Below are 26,330 nucleotides of genomic sequence, written 5' to 3'. Positions count from 1 at the left end.
ATAAAGATGTTACAATCGGGGATAACAGGAAGTGTTCAATAGAGTGGTCAGAGAAGGCTTACTGAAGGAGGCGGCCTTTATGTTGAGACCAGGATGATGAAGGCGAATTATTCCTCCCATGAAGAAATGGGACATGATTTCCAGGAAGAGGAAGAAAAAGTGCAGAAGTTTTGAGGTGGTGAAACCTGGGGCTTTCTACAAATGGGAACAGGACACATGGGCTGGAGGGTGATGAGATCAGGCTGAGGAAGAGGGGAAGTGATGAGGCTGGTGGTGGGTAGGGCCAGACCTCTGATAAGAAGTTAGACTTTGTGTTAAAGACACTGGTGAATCCCTGAAAGCTTCCTGTGTATGTGTGTAGACTGGCCCCTGAATATGCATGTTGACACATGTCATATAAATATATGTAGTTATATATATTGTACATGTATGTAAATGTGCCAGGAATGGGGCCATCCTACATAGTTCCCCAGAGTGTTTCCATAGTGGGAAGAGACCCTGATTCAGACCCTTCTTGCCTTCTTTGGTGGGAAAGTTTCATAGGGATTCCATTCAGGGAAAACCAAGAGCACCACAAGCAGGGCCTCTCCTTTCCTGCTTCCCTAGCTTGAGAGTGTGCTCAGGTACCCATCTAACATGAACATTCACGCCTCTTTTAGGAGTGAAGAATGGACACTCTTAGAAGCATTTCTAACTGGTTCCAGCTCCCTGGAGGTGGGGGATATGGAGTCTAGGTTACCAGGCTGAGGAGTGGCAGTGCAGAAAGGAACACAGCTCTTCCTAACCTGGTCCATCTCTAGAGTAACTTCTACAGACATTTCTGTTAGTGGGGCAATGGGGAAAGGCGTGACATTCCAGCCACCATACAGAACATTCTCAAGCACCATCATTCTCTACTGGGGAGACATAGAGTAATGGAGAAGGTAGAAGAAAAAGGGAAAATTGACCTCACCACCCCATGCCCACCACATGGAGAGAAAAGTTGGGAAATGGAAGGCAGCCAAGAAACAAGGTAGCTGGGGACAGGCAGGGAATTTCCTGTCTCTTCTTGCCTCCTGGAATTATGAAGTGAAGATGTACTTTGGAGGCCTTTGAAATGAGGAGCATGGAGACAGGGAGGGAGGGAAGGAAAGGGACCTGATGGTCTCACCAATTCTTTGTGCTCCTCAGTGAGGCTGGAAGGCAGGGTGTCCATATATGAGTCCTTCAGGGGCTTCCAGCCCAGCTGATGGGGCTCCATGTAAATCATCCCACACCTGGCAAGCACAAACAGAGGACCAGTCCGGTCCACATCTGGACTCTCAAACACTTTGGGGTGAAGTAGATGCAGTCAGTCATGGTGATGTACAAGGCTGGGGCTTGGGTTGGGTTGGGGCACAACCTTCACCAGCAACAGGCCAAAGCGAAGGTGCACAGATTTTGTCAGGAAAGGCTGGAGACCAGTGAAAAGGAAGGAGTCTTGGGCATCAAAAGAGACCCACATGCAAATCCCAGCCCTGGATTCTACTAGCTAAGGGATCTTGGGTGAGGTTTCCTTACTGTCTCTGAACTTCTGTGTCCCCGTCTATAAACTAAAGAATATAAAAAATATGGAGTTCATACAGTTGTTGTAATGGTTAAAGGAGAAAATGCCAATAAAGAATTTAGCACCGTGTCCAGCACACAGAAAACTCTTAATCAGTGGAAACTGTTATTGCTATGTACTAGCATGTAGCATTTTATATTAGCACATTTTTCACCCTTCTGTTGTATCTAGGCACTCTCTTGTTTGTTTTAATACCACCTACCATTTATTGAACATCTATTGCATATCAGGTACTATGCTAGGCCCCAGTGGCCTTCATCTCTAAATATTCCTCTTTACGGTTTATGTTTTAGACATGAAGAGACCGTAGATCTGAGAGGCTAAGTGACTTGGAAGAGGTCACACAGCCATGGTAAGTGGGCACTCAAGTTGGTCTAACCTGCCATGTGTTCCTTTTACTCCTTTACATTGCCTTTGGGAATGTGGACTGACTTTATTTTTTATGGACTTTAGATGCATAGGATCGGATTAATTATCCTTGGCAAATTCATCAGTAGCCTATGCATGGCCTTTTTTGGTTAACTGTATTCAATAATGTAGTAAGTGCCCATGAACCCACCACCGAGATGGAAGCTAGGATCTTGACAATAACCTTCATATAACCATATGGTCTCCCTTATGCTATACCCCTGGCTTTCCCAACCTGAGGCAACACAGTATCTTGAATCTCGTGGTCACCTGTCCCTTGATTTCTTTCCTTCTTAAATAGTTTGACAGCATTTCCGTATGTTCCCAAAATGTACATATATTTATTTTAGCCATTTTTAACAATTTAAAGGGGGTACTATGCCATATGTACTATTGTGGGTTACTTTTATACATAATTTGCTAATATTTTATTCTTAATATGTTTACTAAGATTTATCTATAGAGTTGCATATCATTACAATTCACTTATTTTGAATGCTATATAAATATTATAATTTGATACTTTATTATAGATTAATTCATTAATTCAAATGGGCATTTGGGTTGTTTCCAAGTGTTTGTTATTGTGAATGTGCCACTATGAAAATTCTTATACATGTTTCCTATTAAACATGGGCAAAAGTTGCTTTTGGGTATATACTAGGGAGCAGAATTGCTGGGTCACGAGACATGTGAAGGCTCAATCTTAGGAGATAATGTCAAATTCTTTTCTGAAGTGCTTGCCTGACTTTAGACTACTACCAACAATGTGGATTGAGGACTGACTTTATGACAAATCTAAGTAAAAATAAATAACACAGGTTTTTTGCCAGAGCTTAATCACATTTGTGGATTTTTCAAGCTCTCCCTCCTGCTTAAGGTTAATGAGGCCATGCCTTCCCTCAGGAGGCCAGTGCAAGCCTGACTGACCTGCTCACAGTAGCTGGAGAGGCCTGTTCCAGGTCAGCAGACTCAAAGATCAGACTCATCTTGGAGCTCATCTGGATAATCTCTCCACTCATTAAACACAGCTGAAAGTGCAAAGCAGAGCGGTAGAAGGTAGGCCAATGGTTAAATTCCATCTGCAAGTGAAAGCTTTAGTGGAGACAAAGACGGTTTGAATACATTCAACAATATTGTTTGAACACTTACTATGTGCCAGGTACTATTTTAGGTGCACAGAATAAAACAGACAAAAATCCCAGTCCTCTTGGGGTTTACATTCTGCTGGGAGGAGACAGATGATAAACAAAACATATAGCATATAAAATAGTGAAAATTCAGTTGAGAAAGATAAGAGTAGAAGATGTGGTTGGAGAATGCTCAAAATGAGGTGAGTTGTAATTTTAATAGGGAAGTCAGAGCATCACTGAATTGCAGCCTTAGTTGAAGGATCAAGAAGTTACTAGATTCTCACATGTCTCATTGTTCCTTCCTCACTGTTTAACATAGAACTTTGCATACCCTCATCCTATTTTACTTGCTCAAGTCTCCCAAGAAAGACTCCTTTTGGAATCCTTCATGGCTAAATCCAGGGCCAGAGTGACAAGAATATATCCATGAATCCTTTTTGGAATGAAAGGAAAGCCCATTGTGAATCCTGGTGTTTCACAGGCATATTCCTGTAGAAAGCAGTGCAAATACTCAGGGGAGCCTCAGAGCATACACAAAGTCAGTGGAAACCTTGGTGTCTCAGGGGAAAAGAGGAAACCCTTTGCTCCCTACTGCTCATCCAAACTTGTGGTTAAACAGTTCCTTGTACATTATGTGGTCCACTTCAAACACAACTAGAAAGAGGTCACTACTTGCATTCCCCAGGAAGGTCTCAGTTGTTATGGGGCTGACATCAACAGCAATGTCATCTCTAAATATCAAGAAAAATAAAATAGGCCCATACTTGTGACAGTAGTTGTATTTACACTCAGAGCTGAGAAGAGCCATCAAGAAATTCACTGATTTTTACTTTTAATCTCAAAACCTGCCAATATGTCTGTACAATTAGTTTGTATAACAGAGTCCATAATCATTTAATAAAACTTATTTCTATTTTTATATGTTATATAATCAAAATTATGCACATGCTATAATTAGTATATGGGTATAATTTTGATAATTAGGGCTTTCATTGTTAAGCATGACTCACTCTTAGTCTTGTGAAGTTTAAATGCAGTAGGAAAATATATTTTGATTTGATAATGATGTATATTCAGTATAGGAACTCTTCCTTGAAATGGTGAGATAAATTTTAAGTTACACAGCACTACTATACACCAGGCACTATTATAAGCAGTTTGCAAATATGAACTTATCTACACTTCCTAGTAACACTATGATGTAGACTATTACCCCCCTTTTACAGATGATGACACCAAGGCATAGAAACTGAATAGCTTGTCTGAGGTTACACAACTGGTAACTAGCAGGGCAGGATTTGAACCCGGTCTCTCTGGCTCCAGAGTCCAAGCTCTTTAGCCATTGTACTTACTATGGCAGAGGGTATTTTTCAAAGACTGCTGCAATGAAATATCCCATCTCATGTGCACTTTTGCAATGTGACCTTGCCTACTACCTCCTTCAAAAGGTAAAGTCTGTATCTCCACACCCTTGAATCTGGGAAGGACTCACAACTTCTTTGACCAATGGAATTCAGAGAAAGTGATGTTGTGCCAGTTCCAAGTATAGCCCTTAATTTCTTGGAAACTTTCCCTCCCTGCCTCTTAGAAATCAACCACCTTGTGAGAAGTGCCACTACTCCAAGACCACAAAGTGAGAAGCCCAAGCTATGTGGAGAGGCCTAGAAAATGAGATGCTATTTGGAGAGAGAAAAAGATCAAGAAAGAGACAGGCCAAGAAGAATGAACCCCAGACATTGAGGGAAGAAGCCACCTTGGATGTAGATTCTCCTGCCCAGGCTGCCCTAGCTGACATCATGAGGATTCACTGAGCCCAGCTGAGCAAAGCTGTTTTAAAGCCACAAAGTATTAAGGTAGTTTGTTATATAGCAATGGATAACCAAAACATATACCATATATCAATCAGGTGCTATGTATGTCCTATCTTATGTAATTATCAACACCCCTATTTTATTGCTACATTTTTACAAATGAGGAAACTGAAGTTCAAAGAAATTATGTGACTTGCCCAGTACAACAAACAGCTCAACTGTAGAGCTACTGGTCTAATCTGAAGCCAGCATCAAGGCTTTTAACCACTGCACAACATTGTCTCTAAACATACATAGCTTCCTTACTAGAAGTACAAATAAAAGTCTAATTCATGAACCAAAACTGTTACTTTCTTGTGAGGCATTTATTACTAGTGCAATAAAAATATAGTTTTGGTCAATCACTCACTTCAATAAATGATTTTATATCTTTTGTGTAAAAGTGAGATCAGACTCAGCAGGTACCTTTTTGTTGTCATCCAGAACAGTGTTCATATTTTCAATCCAAACAGCATCTACTGGCCCATCAAATATAATCCACTTGCGGTCATCAGACATTGAAGACGCTTGCTCCCGGAAAGCCTTGGCAAGGACACCATCTGTCCATTCGTGGCTCACTTGGTCAAAGCACCCATACAGCTGCCCCATGGTGATAGCCTTGGGGTTGATTATCTTGTACTCCACAGCAAATTCCTCCATCTGGTTAGCTGGGTGAGAAGGTCCAACACAAGTTACAAAGGCTCTAGTGAGAGCAGAACATTACACAAGGGATAATGCCATCTCAAAGATCAACCAATCTTTGTGAATATGCCATCGAAGCAGAGTCCTTATAAAACTTGTGGGAGATCTGGATAGGCAATGAATTACATATTTAGGTTATTATGGCAATTATCTTCTCACTGTGTTTTCTTCTGAGGCTCATTTCAAACAGAAAAATTATGCCATTTAGAAATAAAGATTTAGGCCTGGGCCTAGCAGAACTCTAGCAGTAAAGGAGAGAGATGCCATATTATCAGGCTTCTTTATGTGCCTGGCTCTCACAGATACCCTAAGAACCCTGGCTTTGACTTGAGATGAGAAAAAGAGCTGACAGGTAAAAGAGTCTAGAAAACAAAGGTTCTTTTCTCTTTTTCTCTATCTGAGGCTTCTTTGGCCCTGAAAGCTCTTCTTCAGCTGCTCAATATGGGAAGTGCATACTGTTGGAGTACCAGGACGCAAGTGGAACATACAGGCTATGGTTGGCACATCACATATATTTAATAACAGAAAATAACAACACTTTTATATGATCCTTCAAAGTAAGGAAAAGTTGGTGTGCTTGAGCCATGAACTAAATAACCATTTCTGCAGAATCCTGAGGCAAAGACAATGGGGTAGCCTCCTCTCTCTTTTTTTTAGTTTCCTAAATTATAGTCAAATGCCAAAAGTATTAAGTTTGAAATGCCCAAATTAGTTATTAAGGCCAAGCTCTTCCCCAAAACAAAACCCTCAAAAATCCTACAGCAACTCAATCATCAAACGTTACTAGAAAAAACATTAAAGTACTAGAAGGGACTGTGTGAATGCAAGGCAAACTTTTCAAAACCACAGGCTTGTTTTATTAAAAAAAAAGCCAAAAACTGTTTCTCTGGCAATAATAATAGCTTCCATTTTTTGAGTAGAACAGTGGTAGATTATTTACCTGTATAATCTCATTTAATTCCCACAAGAATCCCATTTAACAGTTGGAAAAACAGAGGCTAAGAGAGGTTTAGTCATTTTCCCAAGGTCTGGATCTAATGCAAAGTCTGAGGTCTTCTAAAATAAGTGGAAGGAAGGCAAGGAAGAGAAAGAAGGGAGGAAGGAAGAAAAATATGAGGGAATGGGAAGAGAAATAAAGAGAAGGAAAGAAGGGATGGAATAAAAAAGGAAAAGAAAAGAAACCATGGAGCAATTTGATTTTAGAATAATTCTGTTTAGGCCAGTGGCAGGAGTTTCTCTCTCATTGGGAAACCTTTGGAGAAGCCTCTGTTTAGCATTTAAGAAAATTCCTTCAGCCTTAATGACATGCACATAAAATCCCCTGTTAGAAGTTCCACCATCTTTATTTCCTGCCTGCAGACATCTGTATGTCATGGTCTATTTTTGGCTCTGACATCACAATCCAGGAATGGCAAAGCCAAGCCTGACATTATCTCCCTGGAGCCAACCAACTGGGTGAGGAGTCCTGTCCTCCCTGGAAGCCAGTAATGTGAGCTTTACCTGCATATAAATCACCCAGAGCTGCAGCCAACACTTTGTAAGCACAGGTCTTGCCACCCATGGGGTCTCCGACAATCATATAGCCATGTCGTACCAGCATCATCTCGTAGATCTGGGAGGAGACATCATATAAGAGGTTAATCATTGCAAACCTCCCAGAACTGCAAATTAGTCAGATGTCAATGAGGGATGAAGGACTAAAAGGGGATTCCTAAAGTCACATTGAGTTGCAGTCTTTTTTGGGATCTACTGTTTAAATATCTTTTGGATGAATAAAGTATATGCATGTGTCTCAGGATTTAAGGGATGGGAACTACTATTTGCTTTGTAATTTGCTCCTATCTATTTGCTAAGCAAGCATCAAGTGACTTACTTTAATTATTTCATTTAATCCACTCAGATATTATTAACCACCTTCTAACAGTGGGAATGCTGAGCTCAAGAAAATTAACTTGCCCATGCTCATCACTGGTGGAGCCAGGATTTAGACGCAGGGCCCCTAATCTGTTCATTACACCATTTCCATTTGCTTTTCAAGAGGAAATAGAAACAGTGGTCATTTTAGCAAACTCATTTACATTAGAAACTTCCTTTCTCAAGGACTAAATGCTGTTCTGACTTGATTGGAACTCTCAGTAAATGAAAATTTTCCAAACCAGGCCCCCTGTAAATATAAATGACTTTCTCTGTAATTGGTTCAGGGATGGTCATGTGACTTTATCAGCCCAGTTCAAAGCTAATCCTGAAACTTTTGCTGAAGCTACGTGGAGAGCAGTGCTCTTTTTTCTTCTGGGTTTGCACCTGGGACCATCCAAGCCTGAGTCTGCTGGGTACCCAACTGAGAATGAAGTTTTAATAGAGAGACAGAACCCAGATATGAAGAGAGACAGATTCCTGATGACATTATCCAAAATCCTGGATCCCATTGTGCCTGAGGCCAACATATTCTTGGACTTTTCAAGTTAGGTAAGTGAATATGTTCCTTTTTGTTGGTTAAGACATTTTGAGTAGGTTTCTATCACTGGAATCTGGGAAAGTCCTGACTAGTTCAAAGCCCAATGCTCACAAAAGTTTTTTCATCCCCAGTTAAAAAAAAAGAAAACCCAAGGAAGATGGTCATAAGAAAAGTTTTGGATTTCAAACATCACTCCTAGAAATGAAAACTGAAGGCACAATAGATTGCTAAATGTCTTCACCTCTGCCTCTCTCTCTATTCACGCACCTCCGATTGCTGTCAGTTCAGTTCCAATCTACCATAGTTCTTTTTAATTCCTGACTTCAGCAAACAGCAAAACAGGTACATTCCCATATAGGTACAAGGAACCAACCTGGATAATTTTCCCAATAAACCAAGGTACTGGCTGGAGTTTCATCTTTTTGATGTTCTCATTCAGCACTTCCATGAAAACTTCATAGTCTGGCTTCGGAAGAACAACTCCAGGAAACAAATCTGATATAATTCCCTGTTAACAAGAATTTGAGAGAAAGTAGAAAGGAGGAATTATCAGATATATGACCTTCACAGGTCCTAAAAGGAGACTGACAGCAAAAATCTTTGAAAAATTCCAAGCCTTATTTTTCTACACCAACACTCATTCGTAATTACAAATTTCAACACTGTCTGTAAAACGTGATTTCCCTGCCAAATAATTTTAAAAGGCCACAAATACTGAATGAGTCTGGACTATCTTCCAGTCATTGTACCAGGAATGAACAAGATGGTCATGATTTCCATCTTTATGGGGCTCACAGCTTGTTAAGGAAGATAGGCATTAAAATAGTCACAAAAGAAAACTAAATTTGATTAAAAATAAACAAGCCCGACAGCAAGTATTATTCTAATTAGTGAAACTGAGACCATTTTTATTAAAATCAGGAACTAGACAATGATATTGCTATCACCATTATTATTTCACATTATTATTATTGGCAACAGGGATGCTGGCTGGAGATGGAGAGGTGTCAGGAGTTGGAAGAAGATGTGGAGAAGGTGCCAAGAAAACATTTCATCTTCAGTTCAGTCACAGTGTTTGGCCAAGGTCCCAAACTACTGCATACCTGAAACAAGGGGACATCTTGAGCTAAGAACTTGGCCAGGTTGACATCAAGCAAGGCCCGGAGCAGCAAGACACTCTCATTCTCTTCCGGGCACTTGAGCTTCAGGTTGCCTGCAGCAGTGAGCACAGACTTGACAGCACGCATGCCATAGTCATAGTGATTCTGGGAGGACAGTTGCTCCGAGCACAGGCGGTAGGTTGCAACAATCTTCTGGGCAAGACTGGGAAGGCAAAGACATGTCAGCAGACCCCCAGAGAGGACCATAGCCTGCTCAACAAATGCTCCCAACATCTTGTTCCCCGACCCTTTCAGAAAGCAAGATTGTTCATGGATTGGAATGAAAAGCCCTATTATTTGAAGGCCTTTTAAAAGAGTTTTTGTAATGAGCTAAGGAAGCATTAACTCTCTTTCAAATTTAGGATGAAAAGAAACAGGCACACACACGTCTATAACATCAACTGTAGAAGAAATTCTATGTGTATATATGAATGCACGCATACACATGTACACACACGCATACATTCGGGAAGAATACATCACACTATTAACTGCTAAGAATGCTAATCCTTGGATAGTGGGACTAAGGGTCATAAGGGGAACTTGCTTTTTTCATTTCTGTGACATTATGATTTGTTTCAATGTCCATATTTTATTTTATTAAGAAAACCAATTCAAAATTTAATATACCAGCACACAGCACATGTATACTTATGTGTACTGCCATTTCTTATTACTGGACACACAGCTGGACCCCGTTTCCTAGCCCCCCACACAGTTAGGGGTGGCCACACCGCCAAGTCCCATCCAGGGGCATGTGAGTGGAAGGGAAGGAAGCATACCACTTCCTGGGTTGGCCCAGTAAAAACTCTTCGTGAGCTTCTCCATGCTTATGTGGTGTAGCCATGAGATGGAAGCAACTTGGATCCCTTCTCTTGGGGAAGAACTGTCCCTGATCACAAACACTTATTTTGGATTTCCAGTTAGTGAAAAATAAACTTTTGCTGAACTAAGCCATTGGGATTTAGAGGTGAAGGTTACCCTAATATACTTACGTACATTCTGCTTGTGTAAATTTGCTTTACAAGACCAGTTTGCTTTAAAAGCCAAGACTTTGTGTTGCTCACCAGCAGCTAGCACAGGGCTAGGCATAAGACAGGTGGCTCAATATAGGTTTGCCAATGGAATAAATAAATGAACTGATTGGGCAAATCAATATAATCATGTCTCTTATCAAAAAAATTAAGTAATAATAAATTAAACCCCATATGACTGGGGGCACTTTCTTTGGAGAACATCTCTAGCCCCTTGGAGTAAGAACAAGGACACCCAGGTCACAAAGACACTGAGGGCCTTGTGAAAACATTTGCAGAAACAAAAAAGTTAATTGATCATTGCTGAAACAGTATAAAAAGACAAATGTCAAATTTGGACTAGATCAATAAAAGCCATTTCACAATGACTATTCATAATTCTTGGTGTGTGTGATGAAGACACTGTGTGTGTGTGTGTGTGTGTGTGTATGTGTGTTGGAAAACTGGATAATATTGGAATAAGGGATAACCCAGTTGACTGAATTCAGTAAATGTTACATTGATAACAGTGCTAATTCTAAATTATGCTAAATTTTCCTGTTCAGTCTTGGGATAATTTAATGTTTTACAGTCCCATCTTAAGCCTTTAGTAATGTGTGTATATGTGTGTTTATGTTGGAGTAAAGGGTAGAGGGAGATGAGTAGCTGCTTCTTTAATAGAAGTCCTAGTGTATGTAAAGAGAGAGGAGGCCCTTTCTTAGGAATCCAGGGCATTTCCCAGTCAAGGATGGGGTCGGGCCATCCAGATCAATTCGTGAACGGAAGTCCAATTCTTGTTTCTCTCATTTCTTCCATGGGCAGCCCACCTTGAATCCACAACACAAAAGCCACTCTTTCAGGACCTTTATAACCCACTGGGAAACCAATGTAACATACCTTCTGGAGTCCAGAAATCCCATGGAATAGAGGGAGATTTCTCCAATGAGGGCATAATCTGGTACCATCATGGCCACTGTCCGGAATAAGGCCTGGAAAAGAAACATCCATTCAGAACTTGAACATACACAGTGAACTCTAGGGGGAGGTACATCACAGAGGCAAAGAGAAGTAGATAGATAATTCAGGCCACTCCAGTGACAATCAAGGAAAGGAAGGCTGGACGACAAGTTAGTGTGGAGGGACAATCTTCACTGGACAGGCCCACTGCTCAGCTATCCTTTCCACTGGCCCAGTCCAGGTACATGTTGTCACATTGGGTCCCTCAGTTGCTATATGGAAGGCACTGGGTGCTGGTATGCAAATACCACCTCATTCTCTTTGCCAAATGAACACCATTCAATCATTTAGAGTTTTCCAGCATTCAAGATGGACAGTAAAAGTTATTTAGGAAGGCAGGAACAATGTGTACCAGAAGAATGTTGAAGTCAGACAGATCTTGACTAGAGTTCTTGTTCTGCTACCTACCAGTGGTGAACAAGTAACGTAACCCATCTGGACCTCAGTTCTTTCTTCTCAAAATAGGCCAACAACTGTACCCTCTTCATAGGTATCATGAGAACAAATGGTATCATGTAAGCACTCTGAAAAGTGAGTGCTCAAGAAACATTAGCTATTGTTATTATGACCTTAGATCTTAGAGGAAAAGTGACTTGCCCAAGTTGTGGTGTTAGAGGTAGAGCAAGGTCTAGAACCCAGGCTTCCTGACCCCAATCCCTGGTGCTCTCTACTATACCACACTGTCTCAGCAAGCTGCCTATGCATATCTAACATGGTTGCTGGCTGGCAAGGGTGCAAGGGGGAGTCACAATGAGATGGTGGTAAAAAAATGCAAAATGTGGGCCCAGATTCCACTTTGGTAGTCACTGGCCTATGCTGACCTAGAGGGCAGGAGCCCTGACTTTCTTCCATTCCCAGGGAGGAGGAAAGATGTGTCTTAATAAGATTCTGAAACACTAATTAGAATGTGTTTCTAGCAGGTGGAACATCATGTACTAAGGTCAGTGAATGTGGGTTTGGCTGGGTCCCTCATGAGTCTTGCACTCAGAGGGATGGAGCAACAACTTAGAAGAAAATCCATGAAGGAGCAGGCTTGGAAGTCTCCTTCCAGTCACTCTTTTCATGCAGTTGGGGTGTTAGGTACTCTTCCCACAGGAGGAGACCCAGCCTTCTTGTGCTTTGGGTTTTTTCCTTCCATGAGAGCAGCATATTAAAGTCATACAGGGCCTGTTCACTTGAAGATGGCCTGGCTGGTTCTCTCCCTTTTGAGGCACTTTCCTTCTTCACTAGCAGCAGGGCCAATGGCTATTGTATTGCTGTGGCTGTAGCTCAGGCCAGCTCAGCAGAAGGCACCAGGACAAATACGCTCTCTTGTTCTCTCTCTAGTTGATTGGAACAGCCTTTGGACACCACTTAGGCTTAACCATCTTTAGTAATAAAGGGGGCCCTATGATGTGCTCCAGCCTTGGTCAGTCAGAGCTCTCTCTGTCCAACTTTGATGCTCTCTATAATTACATGCATTTTGTTTGGCCTACAGTGATTTTTTTTTTTTGCATTGAGCCAGGATCTAAAAATCAGACTTCATGTAAAAATCCAAATTTCCAGATTTTCCTGAAAAATGAGAAGATCTGATAATTCCTGCTTGCCACCAATGAGCTGGGGCTAAGTAGGGACTACTCCCTCTAGATGGGGCATTTGCTAAAGTCCCTACCATGCCCTTGGCTTCTCTCATTTATATTATCTGACTGACCCCTACAGACAGTAGAAATAGTGACCCTTGTTCTGGTGTTCATTGTTTCCTGTTTGCCATTGGTTATTATGTCTATATTACCCCTCCCCCATGAAACCTTGTTAGAGGGTGGTTGTGTTCTAGGGCCAAGTACCATCTTACTATCACTGACACTCTGCCATTACTTCTAACAGCTGAAAAATGTCACCTGGCCCCATTATTTGGGGACTTCCAGAGGCTTCTGTACCATAAAGTACACCTAACATTTACCTTGAGATTATCTGGCAGCTCAGCCCTGCCAGCATACCCGGGGTTCATGGTGATGAAGACAGCACAAGTGGGGTTCAGAGAGAGCTTGGTGCCTTCAAAGATGAACATCCTTAGCTTCTGAATAATGGCTTGTTGAATGCTGAGAATCTGCTGGGCTACCACAGACAGCACTTCCACCTGGGATGAGAATGGCTGGCTTATGTGAACTCATGCTTCTGACAGCCACCCCACTCAGCCAGAGTACCCCTCACTTAGCAAAGACAGAACCCAATTAACTGAGAACCAGATCTTCACATTCAACATTAGGGGCATGATTTGGGTTTTTGGCAAAGAAAAAGAAAATTGGTGTGCATGTACACACATGTGTATGTGTGTGTAGTTTCCATGGCATTTTATCTTTGTTCTGGCACCTAGCATAATTATTAACCATAGTATGTATCTATCTGAACACTGTTGGTTCAAATTGCATATTTATGTATCTCAGTGTAAATTCCCCAAGCAAACAGAATTAACCATCCCCTCTGTTGTGATGCCTCCTTTGTACTATTACTATAGACTTCTATCGTATTCTATTTGTTTTATTTTATTATTTCCCTTTGCTAGACTGTAATAGTCTTTGTACTGTGAACATAAGCAGAATATCTGACATGTAGTAGCTGCTCAATAAATTTTTGAATGAGCAAGTACAACTGAATATTCTGAGGATGCATATGTAAAATATTCATCTTGTCTCCTTGGAGCTGTTTTTGTTTAGTTCATTAAGCACATACTCTGTGCAAGGAGCCTTAGAGGAGACCTAAGACCCTGTCGTTGAGGTGGTGAGAGCCTACAAAAATGCCTCTGCATGTCCAACCCCTCTGTTCTGTGGCCCATTAGCAGGGTTACCTCAATCCTGTTGAACTCGTCAAAGCAGGCCCAAGCTCCAGCCTGAGCCAGCCCCTTGAAGAACTTCCCCATGGCTTTGTAATCCAGGCCATCTGAGCAGTTGAAGACCACACACTAGAGAAAGGGAGGATGTGGCACCATTCAGGATGGGTTCCCTCTTCTCTGAATTACCCTGTAGCATGAAACAGGGCTAGGCTTCTGTTCTCCTGTTCCACTGGAGGAGCCTGGGCCCCACTTTGCCTGTTACCCTAAACCATTTTTAATTTCATACCAACTTCCCCAGACAGGGGTTCAGAGAGGGACAGGAAGAGAGGTAGGGATTGACAAGTGCTTCCCTACCTGCTTGGCTAATGCTTTGGCCAGATCTTTGGTGGTTTCTGTCTTGCCTGTCCCAGCTGGGCCCTCTGGAGCTCCCCCAAGGTTCAGCTTCAAAGCCCCCATGAGTGTCCTAAGGGGAAGAAAATAAAAACTCAGTGCCCATGTCCTAAGACACAGCAAAGAAACTGGCTTTTGGTTTATTTTGTTTTGACTCATATGAGTAGTTTGATTTTTTTCCCTGATGATAGGACCAATAAATATATCATCATTGTAAAAAATTCTGTCTTACTCAGCACTGTAACCTCAGAGCCTGGTACATGGGTGGCACCCATAAGCATTTTTTTTGGAATGAATGATAGAATGGATAAATGAATATACACATATACATGCATAAGTGAATCAAATAAAAGTAAAAAATCCTCATAAACTCCACATTTCCAAGATTACTAGTGGAATAGTGAAAATTAACATATTTCTCCCATTAGATTATGAACTCGAGTTCAGGACCCACTGTTGATTCAGTCCACAGGGTAGGGGCAAGGTCAATGTTAGAAATGAATGATGAGTCAATTGGGGTTCCACAGCCCCTTTTATGAGCCTTTATAATTTAACACTGTCTTGAAATCTTCTGAGTATGTCTCTCTTCCTTGACACCATTAGATTGAGGGTTTCTTGAGGTTATGCAGAGTGCACAGGCAAGTTCGAGAAATTGTTGTTGAATAATGAGTGAAATAAATGAATGAAAGGAGAGCAAAAATTACAGGACATAGAAAACAATTAAGTAAGTACTTTCAAAGGAAAAAAAAGCTTGAGTATTATCTTTGTAATTAAAAAAAATTCCACTGTAAAGAATATACAAAGTCAAAGAAAATCTAAACATCATAACATCGGCAAATTTACAGTCTAGATTTCTAATGTTATGAGTTCCAAGGAAAATGGCAAAGTATACTGTTGAGCACAAATTACTATATATCCCCATCAGAAAGGGTGGCAGAGCTTGGAGACTCCTTGCCAGGGTCCTTCACCTGGCCCCTTTTCTATCTCTTGGCTATGGGATATCCGGGTACCAGCCTGATCCTGCTATTGAAGAGCTTTCTACTTAAGTACCATGCCATTTTCAAGGGCAGGTAAACATTGTGCTTTCTGGTTTGGCCACATTCATTTGCATTAGCACTCCTACTGGGTTCTCATTTTTTGGCCTAATTTCCATGCCCATCTGTGGGACCATGGTGACTAAGGCCAAAATTCTAAAATCTAAGAATCTGAGATCTAGAGGACAAAGGTAACAATCTTAAGATTCCTCCAACCATCTTCCCCATAAGGCTTTTTTCTTCTGGAGTTCTCTATTCACCCTTCTGGTCTGGGGGAGCTCCAGGGTTTACCTGTAGCAGCGGTCAGTGAGGGGTGTTATCACCAGCCGGGGGGAGTTTCCCAGGTACTCATAGCCGTACAAGGCTTCTGTAGTGATCATCTGCACCTGCACATCCTTTGTATCCCAGTAGTAGCGCAGCTGGGAGATCCACTGGAAATCGTTCAGATCACAGACATCTTGTTCTGATAACTTGGCCACCACGTCACGAGCTGTCAAGACACAGAAACACATGCAGAGCCATCAGCATCCTCCCATCTCCACAGACTCCTCAGAGGGGTTCTGAGAATGCCATCTGGGCTGCCCCTCACCCTCCAAACAATTTTAGACTCAACTATCCTCCTAGGCTACCCACAACCTGCAGACAGTAATATCCTTCAAAAGTTTGTTCTTGCTTCTGCCAAGGAGGCTGGCAGAGAATTTGCTGCCATTATCTGCTCTCAGACAGAATAGCAGAGCCATTAAAAGTGCATATTCTGAAATCAGACTGCCTGGATTCAATTCTGGTTCTGCCAGAATTAACTAGCTATGTGACTTTGGCAAATTACTTAACCCCTCTTGCATAATCTGTAAAATGGGGATAACACAGTACATACTTTATAGGACTATTATAAGAATTAAGGGAATATGTATATATATAGATACACAAATACACACACATATTCATATACATAGAAGAAAGAAGGAAAGAAGGAAGCAAAGAAAGAAAAGAAGAGAAAAGAAAAAAGAAAAAAGCTTCCTGGCATATAAAAACATTATCTAAGTATTAGCTGGTGCTCTCATTCCCAGATTCTTGGGGGACTGGCACGGAGGGCTTTGTAGAATGTAGTTACCCCAAATGCTCTCATATCCCCAGTATGACACTTCTGGCCCTATTCAAGTCCTCTAGGATATCCTAGAAGAATATAGTCAGCTTGGCCTGATGTAGTTGGCAAAGAACGAAGTCCCATGAATCCATGGTTAGTTCTATTATTTCCATCTGGAGGCCTGAGAAATCCCAGCTGGGAGAGCCATTTCTAGGTTTCCTTATTTCTCTCAGGATTATAATCCAAATTTAATTTTCTCACAGTGATGTGAGCCCTAAAGTTGAAGATATAGTTTTATGAAGTTGGACATAAAGCAAGAGCTACTGAGATCTCAGAATTAGTACAGCAGCTTGCAATTAGGATCTCAGAAACATAACTTTGCAAAGGCATGCTTCTGTAAGTCTTTCATTCCTTGTGAGAAATCTTCTTTATTATAATAAAATCCAAAACCCAGGAGAAAAGAGTCCCTGAAGAAGATCAGACCACCAGCTCTTCCAGCCTTCCTGAAGAATTAAATTCCCCTCCAGGTTCTTGGAGAATCTATAGGTGGTAGCAGGAATATTGGTTAGCCTGCAGGCCTCCAGAAGAAGGTGAATCTAAAGGGACTGAGTTTGGGATGTGCACAGATGTTCGTGCATGAGTGTGTGTGTGTGTGTGTGTGTGTGTGTGTGACCCTGGGGTAACTTGGGCAGTAACTGCACCTGCACTCTTTACTCCCACCAGCTGGTTATGTAGCCAGATGAAGATCACATTCTCCCTTCTGTCTCCCTGATTTTATGCCAGTCTGTCCAAATGAAATGAGCATCACCCTTAAGGACAACAACATGCCATGAGATACCAGTAAGAAGCTGGTGTGTGAGCAAGAGAGATACTGTTCCCAGGCAACCACCTGATTCTGCCCCTACTTTCCTTGGTGATGATGGAGTGAGGGCATGGGGGTGGTTTGTTTTATATAAAGACCCCAGTTCTTTCTCCTCACCTCTCCGCATTTTTTTTCTCTCTAAGGAAGAGCTGGAAGGCATCATCTCCCACCCACTCCCTCCCTGGATCACTGCCCATTTGCAGTCTCTTCCCTTTGGAATCACACAGAGGTACACTCAAGTGACAAAAGAGCCTTTGCCATTTAGTAAAGTGTGTGCCTCTCAGCAAGATAACTCTCTAAGCCTCAGGTTCTTACTCTGCGAAGTGTATATAAAAATGAGACAATGGAAAGGGGAGCCAAGATGGCAGCGTGAGTAGGTCAGCAGAAATCTCCCAAAACCATATAAATTTTTGAAAATACAACAAACACAACTATTCCTAAAAGAGAGACCAGAAGATAAAGTACAACAACCAGGCTACATCTACACCTGCAAGAACTAAGGGCCTCATGAAGGGGGTAAGATACAAGCCATGGCCCGGTGGGACCTGAGTGTGCCCCCGACCCCAGCTCCCCAGTGGGAGAAGAGGAGTCAGGGCGGGGAGGGAGTGGGAGCCCAGGACTACTGAATACCCAGCCCTAGTCATCCACACCGGGAGCACAGACACACAGCGTGTGGTGTGCTGGATACAAGGAAAATGGAACAGTAAAACCTGCAAGTGGGTTCCCACAGCTGGTGCCCCGGGACAAAAGAAAAGTGGGGGCTTTTTGAAAGTCTTAAAGGGACAGGAGCCTCACAGCTGGACAGAAGTGTCCAGAAACACTCAGCCTAGCAGCTGGGAATCCTGGGGAACTCTGGGCACCCTAATCTCCTGGGCAGTAGCACAGCTCTGAGGCTCCTCACAGCGATAAACAGCCTCCTGCCCGTTCCCCGTCCGGTGTGACCCCGCCATAGTGGAGCAGCAGCGTGAGACTGGCCACACCTACAGCAGCCACATGGAGCATCCTCTGCAGCTGCCTGGGTCAGACTCAGACCCCGTTGGCGCGCAGCTGCCCAGCACAAGCCGCTAGGGGCCACCTTTCTCGTAGGAGAGGAAGGCGATGAGCAAGTGGGAAGGGACTTTGTTCTCCCAGCTGACACACATCCCAACTGCCCACGACTACCTCTATCACCATGAAAAGGCAGAAGAATTTGATCCAGACCAGAATAACCCAGACATCCCCTTAGAGGGAACCTGGGGAGATAGATTTAACCAATCTTCCTGAAAAAGAATTCAAAATAAAGATCATAACCATGCTGATGGAGTTGCAGAGAAAAATGCAAGAGCTGAATGATCAAGTTGGGAGGGAGAATACAGAAATACTACAATCTCTGGAAGGACTTAAAAGCAGAATGGATGAGGTGCAAGAGGCCATTAATGGAATAGAAATCAGACAACAAGAACGCAGAGAAGCTGATGCAGAGAGAGATAAAAGGATCTTCAGAAATGAAACAATATTAAGAGAACTGTGTGACCAATCCAAAAGGAACAATATCTGCATTATAGAGGTACCAGAAGAAGAAGAGAGAGAAAAAGGGATAGAAAGTGTCTTCAAAGAAATAATTTCTGAGAACTTCCCCAAACCGGGGGAGGAAATAGTTGCTCAGACTATGGAAGTACACAGAACTCCCAACAGAAAGGACCCAAAGAGGACAACACCAAGACACATAATAAATAAAATGGCAAAGATCAAGGACAAGGACAGAGTATTAAAGGCAGCCAGAGAGAGAAAAAAGGTCACCTACAAAGGAAAACCCATCAGGCTATCATCAGACTTCTCAACAGAAACCTTACAGGCCAGAAGAGAATGGCATGATATATTTAATGCAATGAAAGAGAAGAGCCTTGAACCAAGAATACTGTATCCAGCATGATTATCATTTAAACATGAAGGAGGGATTAAACAATTCCCAGACAAGCAAAAGTTGAGGGAATTCGCCTCCCACAAACCACCTCTACAAGGTATTTTAGAGGGACTGCTCTAGAAGGAAGCACTCCTAAGGTTAAATAGATGTCACCAGAGAAAATAAAATCAGAGCAAAGAAAGCAGACCAATCAAATACTAACTAAACGCAAAAAATAAAATCAACTACCCACAAAAGCAGTCAAAGGAAACACAGAAGAGCACAAAATAAAACACCTAACACATAAAGAATGGAGGAGGAGGAATAAGAAGGGAGGGAAATAAAGAATCATCAGACTGTGTTTATAATACTCAGTAAGTGAGCTAAGTTAGATGATAAGATACTAAAGAAGCTAAGCTTGAACCTTTCGTACCCACGAATCTAAAGCCTGCAATGCCAATAAGTACATATCTTTCAATAATCACCCTAAATGTAAATGGACTGAATGCACCAATCAAAAGACACAAGAGTAATAGAATGGATAAAAAACAAGACCTATATATATGCTGCTTACAAGAGACTCACCTCAAACCCAAAGACATACACAGACTAAAAGTCAAGGGATGGAAAAAGATATTTCATGCAAACAACAAGGAGAGAAAAGCAGGTGTTGCAGTACTAGTATCACACAAAATAGACTTCAAAACAAAGAAAGTAACAAGAGATAAAGAGGACACTACATAATGATAAAGGGGTCAGTCCAACAAGAGGATATAACCATTATAAATATATATATGCACCCAATACAGGAGCACCAACATATGTGAAACAAATACTAACAGAATTAAAGGAGGAAATAAAATGCAATGCATTCATTTTAGGAGACTTCAACACACCACTCACTGCAAAGGACAGATCCACCAGACAGAAAATAAGTAAGGACACAGAGGCACTGAACAACACACTAGAACAGACGGACTTAATAGACATCTATAGAACTCTACACTCAAAAGCAGCAGGATACACGTTCTTCTCAAGTACACATGGAACATCCAGAATAGACCACATACTAGGCCACAAAAAGAGCCTCAGTAAATTCAAAAATATTGAAATTTTACCAACCAACTTCTCAGATCACAAAGGCATAAAACTAGAAATAATTATACAAAGAAAGCAAAAAGGCTCACAAACACATGGAGGCTTAACAACATGCTTCTAAATAATCAATGCATCAATGATCAAATTAAAATAGAGATCTAGCAATACATGGAAATAAATGACAACAACAACACAAAGCCCCAACTTCTGTGGGACGCAGTGAAAGCAGTTCTAAGAGGAAAGTATATAGCAATCCAGGCATATTTAAAGAAGGAAGAACAATCCCAAATGAATAGTCTAAAGTCAAAATTATCAAAATTGGGAAAAGAAGAACAAATGAGGCCTAAAGTCAGCAGAAGGAGGGCCATTATAAAGATCAGAGAAGAAATAAATAAGATTGAGAAGAATAAAACAATAGAAAAAAATCAATGTAACCAAGAGCTGTTTCCTTGAGAAAATAAACAAAATAGATAAGCCTCTAGCCAAACTTATTAAGAGAAAAAGAGAATCAACACACATCAACAGAATCAGAAATGAGAAAGGAAAAATCACGATGGACCCCACAGAAATACAAAGAATTATTAGAGAATACTATGAAAACCTACATGCTAACAAGCTGGAAAACCTAGAAGAAATGGACAACTTCCTAGAAAAATGCAACCTTCCAAGACTGACCAAGGAAGAAACACAAAATCTAAACAGACCAATCACCAACAAAAAAATTGAAGCAGTAAGCAAAAAACTACCCAAGAGCAAAACCCCGGGGCCAAATGGATTTACCTTGGAATTTTATCAGACATACAGAGAAGACATAAAACCCATTCTCCTTAAAGTTTTCCAAAAAATAGAAGAGGAGGGAATACTCCCAAACTCATTCTATGAAGCCAGCATCACCCTAATACCAAAACCAGGCAAAGACCCCACCAAAAAAGAAAATTACAGACCAATATCCCTGATGAACATAGATGTAGAAATACTCAACAAAATATTAGCAAACCAAATTCAAAAATACATCAAGAGGATCATACACCATGACCAAGTGGGATTCATCTCAGGGATACAAGGAAGGTACAATATTCGAAAATCCATCAACATCATGCACCACGTCAACAAAAAGAAGGACGAAAACCACATGATCATCTCCATAGATGCTGAAAAAGCATTTGACAAAATTCAACATCCATTCATGATAAAAACTCTCAACAAAATGGGTATAGAGGGCAAGTACCTCAACATAATAAAGGCCATATATGATAAACCCACAGCCAACATCATACTGAACAGTGAGAAACTGAAAGCTTTTCCCCTGAGTTCTGGAATAAGACAGGGATGCCCACCCTTCCCACTGTTATTCAACATAGTACTGGAGTTCCTAGCCATGGCAATTAGACAAAACTAAGAAATACAAGGAACCCATATTGGTAAAGAAGAAGTCAGACTGTCCCTGTTTGCAGATGACATGATATTGTACATAAAAAACCCTAAACACTTCACTCCAAAACTACTAGAACTAATATTGGAATTCAGCAAGTTGCAGGAGACAAAATTAATACACAGAAATCTGTGGCTTTCCTATACACTAACAATGAACTAATAGAAAGTGAAATCAAGGAAAACAATTCCATTCACAATAGCATCAAAAAGAATAAAATATCTAGGAATAAACCTAACCAAGGAAGAGAAAGACCTATACCCTGAAAACTACAGGACACTCTTAAGAGAAATTAAAGAGGACACTAACAAATGGAAACTCATCCCATGCTCCTGGCTAGAAAGAATTAATATCGTCAAAATGGCCATCCTGCCCAAAGCAATATACAGATTCGATGCAATCCCTATCAAACTACCAACAGCATTCTTCAATGAAATGGAACAAATAGTTCAAAAATTCACATGGAACCACCAAAGATCCGAATAGCCAAAACAATCCTGAGAAGGAAGAATAAAGTGGGGGGGATCTTGCTCCCCAACTTCAAGCTCTACTACAAAGCCACAGTAATCAAGACAACTTGGTACTGGCACAAGAACAGAGCCACAGACCAGTGGAACAGAATAGAGACACTCCAGACATTAACCCAAACATATATCGTCAATTAATATATGATAAAGGAGCCATGGACATACAATGGGGAAATGACAGCCTCTTCAACAGTTGGTGTTGGCAAAATGGGACAGTTACATGTAAGAGAATGAAACTGGATCATTGTCTAACTCCATACACAAAAGTAAATACGAAATGGATCAAAGACCTGAATGTAAGTCATGAAACCACAAAACTCTTAGAAAAAAACAGGAAAAATCTCTTGGACATAAACATGAGCAACTTCTTCATGAACATATCACCCCAGGCAAGGGAAACAAAAGCAAAAATGAACAAGTGGGACTATATCAAGCTAAAAAGCTTCTGTACAGCAAAGGACACCATCAATAGAACAAAAAGGTATCCTACAGTATGGGAGAATATATTCATAAATGACAGATCCGATAAAGGGCTGACATCCAAAATATATAAAGAAGTCACACACCTCAACAAACAAAAAGCAAATAATCCAATTAAAAAATGGGCAGAGGAGCTGAAAAGACAGTTCTCTAAAGAAGAAATTCAGATGGCCAACAGGCACAGGAAAAGATGCTCCACATCGCTACTCATCAGAGAAATGCAAATTAAAACCACAATGAGATATCACCTCACACCAGTAAGGATCGCCATCATCGAACAGACAAACAACAAGAAATGTTGGCGAGGTTGTGGAGAAAGGGGAACCCTCCTACACTGCTGGTGGGAATGTAAATTAGTTCAACCATTGTGGAAAGCAGTATGGAGGTTCCTCAAAATGCTCAAAATAGAAATACCATTTGACCCAGGAATTCCACTTCTAGGAATTCACCCTAAGAATACAGCTGCCCAGTTTGAAAAAGACAGATGCACCCTTATGTTCACCACAGAACTATTTACAATAGCCAAGATATGGAAGCAACCTAGGTGTCCATCAGTAGATGAATGGATAAAGAAGATGTGGTACATATACACAATGGAATATTATTCAGCCATAAGAAGAAAACAAATCCTACCATTTGCAACAACATGGATGGAGCTAGAGGGTATTATGCTCAGTGAAATAAGCCAGGCGGAGAAAGACAAGTACCAAATGATTTCACTCATATGTGGAGTATAAGAACAAAGAAAAAACTGAAGGAACAAAACAGCATCAGAATCACAGAACCCAAGAATGGACTAACAGTTACCAAAGGGAAAGGGACTGGGGAGGATGGGTTGGAAGGGAGGGATGAGGGGCGGGGGAAAAAAGGGGGCATTATGATTAGCATGTATAATATGGGGGGGGGCACGGGGAGGGATGTGCAACACAGAGAAGACAAGTAGTGATTTTACAGCATCTTACTGTAAGTAAGTCGCTGATGGACAGTGACTGTAGTGAGATTTGTGCGGGGGACTTGGTGAAGCAGGGAGCCTAGTAAACATAAAGTTCCTCATGTAATTGTAGATTAATGATACCAAAAAAAAATGAGACCATATATGTGAAGCACTTAGCAAAAGGTTGGCACCTGGTGAGTATTCAAAAATATTACCTATGGTCAGCCCAAGGAAAGCGCTCCAAGTTGATGAATCTCAGAAATGGATTTGGCCATCACTGTCTCAGTAATAGCATTGTTGGGAGGGTTCTTGCAAGTAAGAGTGGGGTGGGAGGGGAGAATAGAATATGGAGAGACACAGATATGCTGGCTTTTCTCCTTACCCACACCTTACTCTCAGTTGGTGAGGCTCTCCCTCATGGGAAAGGAGCCCCTGAATCACTCCATTCAGGAGAAGGGAGAGCAGCAAGCCTGGCTGCCATTCCTGGACAGTAATGCTGGGGAAGTCTCCTTGCTTACCATGGACATCAATGACTGTGAGGGCCCCCAGGGTCAGTCGAGCCCCACTGCTCAGCTTCCCTCGCACCAGCTGGACAATCTGGGCAATTTGATTATTGCTCTTTTTCAGAAAATCCTGGCAGGGGCATTGGAGGAAACAGTTGGTTAGTCTGGATTCTCCCCTGGTAATCCCTTTTGGGAAATGGCACCATCACCACCCCATGGCCGGAGCTAGACTTCTGGATGTCATCCCTCAAGCTCATTAACCACTCCCACTCATTAACCTCTAGATGAAACTCAAATGCTTTATACTAGCTGAAAAGAAGCCAGATTAGAAAGGCTAGGTACTGTATGATTTTATCTTTATGATAGTGGAGAAAAGACAAAACTATAGGGGCAGAAAATAGATTGGTAGTTGCTAGAGTCTTGGAGGAGGGGAAGGGATTGAATACAAATTTCCATGAGGGAATTTTGGGGGACTTGGAACTATTCTCTATCTTGATTGTTATGTGTTTGTCAAAACTCAGAACTGTACATTCAAGAGGGTGACTTATATACCATATGTAAATTATATAAGGAATCAGAATTAACAAAAAAATCTGAAACTCTTTCAGATTAAAGGAAACACGAGAAATGTGAAAACTAAATGCATGTAACTATGTAATCCTGGATTGGATCCTAGACCAGACAAAAAGTCGTTAGTGAGTCAACTAGCTACATTTAGATTAGCCAATTTAAAAGGTCTATAGATTAGAGAATAATATGATATTTTCCATCCAACTGGAAAATTGCACTGTGGTTATGTAAGATGTTAATATTGGGGGAACCTGAATGAAGGGTGCATTGTTTGTCTTATTTCTGCCATATGGTCTGCAAGTCTGACATTATGTCAAAATAAACACTTAAAAAATAAAAATGAATTTAAAAATGTAAAGTGAGACCATCCTATGCTCAAATCTTCCCTTCCCCACTTTCTAGCTATGTGGTTTTAGGCAAATGATATTAACCTGCTGAGTCTCAGTCTCCTCGTCTCTCAAATCTAGATAATTATAGCTACCTCTTCAAGCTGCTTTGAGAATTAAATGAGAGTATAAGTGAAGCACTTGGCACAATGTGAATAAAGCATCCAGTAAATAGTGGTGGTGATTTTATTAATAAATTCTTGACACATATGAAAAAAAAAAAAAGCTTTTTGAATGCTCTCTCCACTTGGTATGTCAGTAAAGCCCTTGATGATGGGGTTGCTCCTCCCACATTCTCTTAGCCACTCATTCCACAGCTATCCTAGACCAAAGTGCTTTCAGGTGCTGAAATGCACCATGCTTTTCATCTTCAGACTTTAGCCCATTCTGGTTTCTCTCTTAGTTTCCTCTCTGGAACACTCTGCCTCCTGTTCTTTGTGTGGTTAATCCTATTGATATTTCCCGTCTCCTCTTAGATACCACTTTTCTGAGAAATCTTCCCCAATCCTAACCCATCTCTTAGTTCTTCCTTCCCATGCTTCCTATATCAGTGTGCTTTCCTCAGCACATCTCTATAATGGGCTTTATTCTCCCCACTGGATTCTAAATCCATGAGGACAGGGACCATGTCTCTCTCATTCACTTCTAATTCCCTTTGCCTAGTAGCATAGTCCCAGCACAGAGCAGATGCCAAACAAGTATTTGTTAAATGAACAATAGATGGATGGTGATCCTGTACCAACTGTTTCTTTTAGGATGCTGAGCCACAGCATTTAGCATGCAAACACTCCAGGGCTTAGGTGTAATGGGAAGCATTCTCCCCTTTTATGGGTAGAGAAACTGGGACACAGAGATGCAGTCACAGAAGTCCAAATTATTTAGTGTTTCCAAAGTTTGAAATGATATACATGAAAGCAGTTTGCAAGTGTAGAGTGCAACTCATTTTGAGGAATTATCAACATGAAATCTGTATAAATTTGAAACTTGGTCAAATACTGATGATCTAATTTTAATGT

The 26,330-nt window shown here is 41.2% G+C and overlaps 1 protein-coding gene across 8 annotated transcripts in view; it reads right to left on the bottom strand.

Annotated features, from left to right (window-relative positions):
* DNAH3 (dynein axonemal heavy chain 3) overlaps positions 1 to 26,330 on the bottom strand; it is a 197,738-nt gene that overhangs the window by 90,270 nt on the left and 81,138 nt on the right. For all 8 annotated transcript variants that reach the window (XR_005027501.2, XM_036899295.2, XM_057487004.1 and 5 more), the window contains 12 exons: positions 24,374 to 24,488; positions 15,848 to 16,046; positions 14,487 to 14,595; positions 14,148 to 14,261; positions 13,263 to 13,439; positions 11,204 to 11,295; positions 9,237 to 9,456; positions 8,507 to 8,641; positions 7,179 to 7,290; positions 5,403 to 5,644; positions 2,924 to 3,024; positions 1,151 to 1,256 (listed from right to left, as the gene is read on the bottom strand). Coding sequence is in view for 7 of the 8 variants with exons in the window: in XM_036899295.2 (XP_036755190.2) it covers positions 1,151 to 1,256; positions 2,924 to 3,024; positions 5,403 to 5,644; positions 7,179 to 7,290; positions 8,507 to 8,641; positions 9,237 to 9,456; positions 11,204 to 11,295; positions 13,263 to 13,439; positions 14,148 to 14,261; positions 14,487 to 14,595; positions 15,848 to 16,046; positions 24,374 to 24,488 (1,722 nt within the window). In the remaining variant the exon portion in view is untranslated. The remainder of the gene's footprint in view (positions 1 to 1,150; positions 1,257 to 2,923; positions 3,025 to 5,402; positions 5,645 to 7,178; positions 7,291 to 8,506; positions 8,642 to 9,236; positions 9,457 to 11,203; positions 11,296 to 13,262; positions 13,440 to 14,147; positions 14,262 to 14,486; positions 14,596 to 15,847; positions 16,047 to 24,373; positions 24,489 to 26,330) is intronic.

Source organism: Manis pentadactyla, chromosome 10 (assembly GCF_030020395.1).
Source record: "Manis pentadactyla isolate mManPen7 chromosome 10, mManPen7.hap1, whole genome shotgun sequence".
Lineage (NCBI taxonomy): Eukaryota > Metazoa > Chordata > Mammalia > Pholidota > Manidae > Manis > Manis pentadactyla.
Note: the sequence above shows the minus strand (reverse complement) of the source record. Positions and strands in the feature narration are given on the sequence as shown.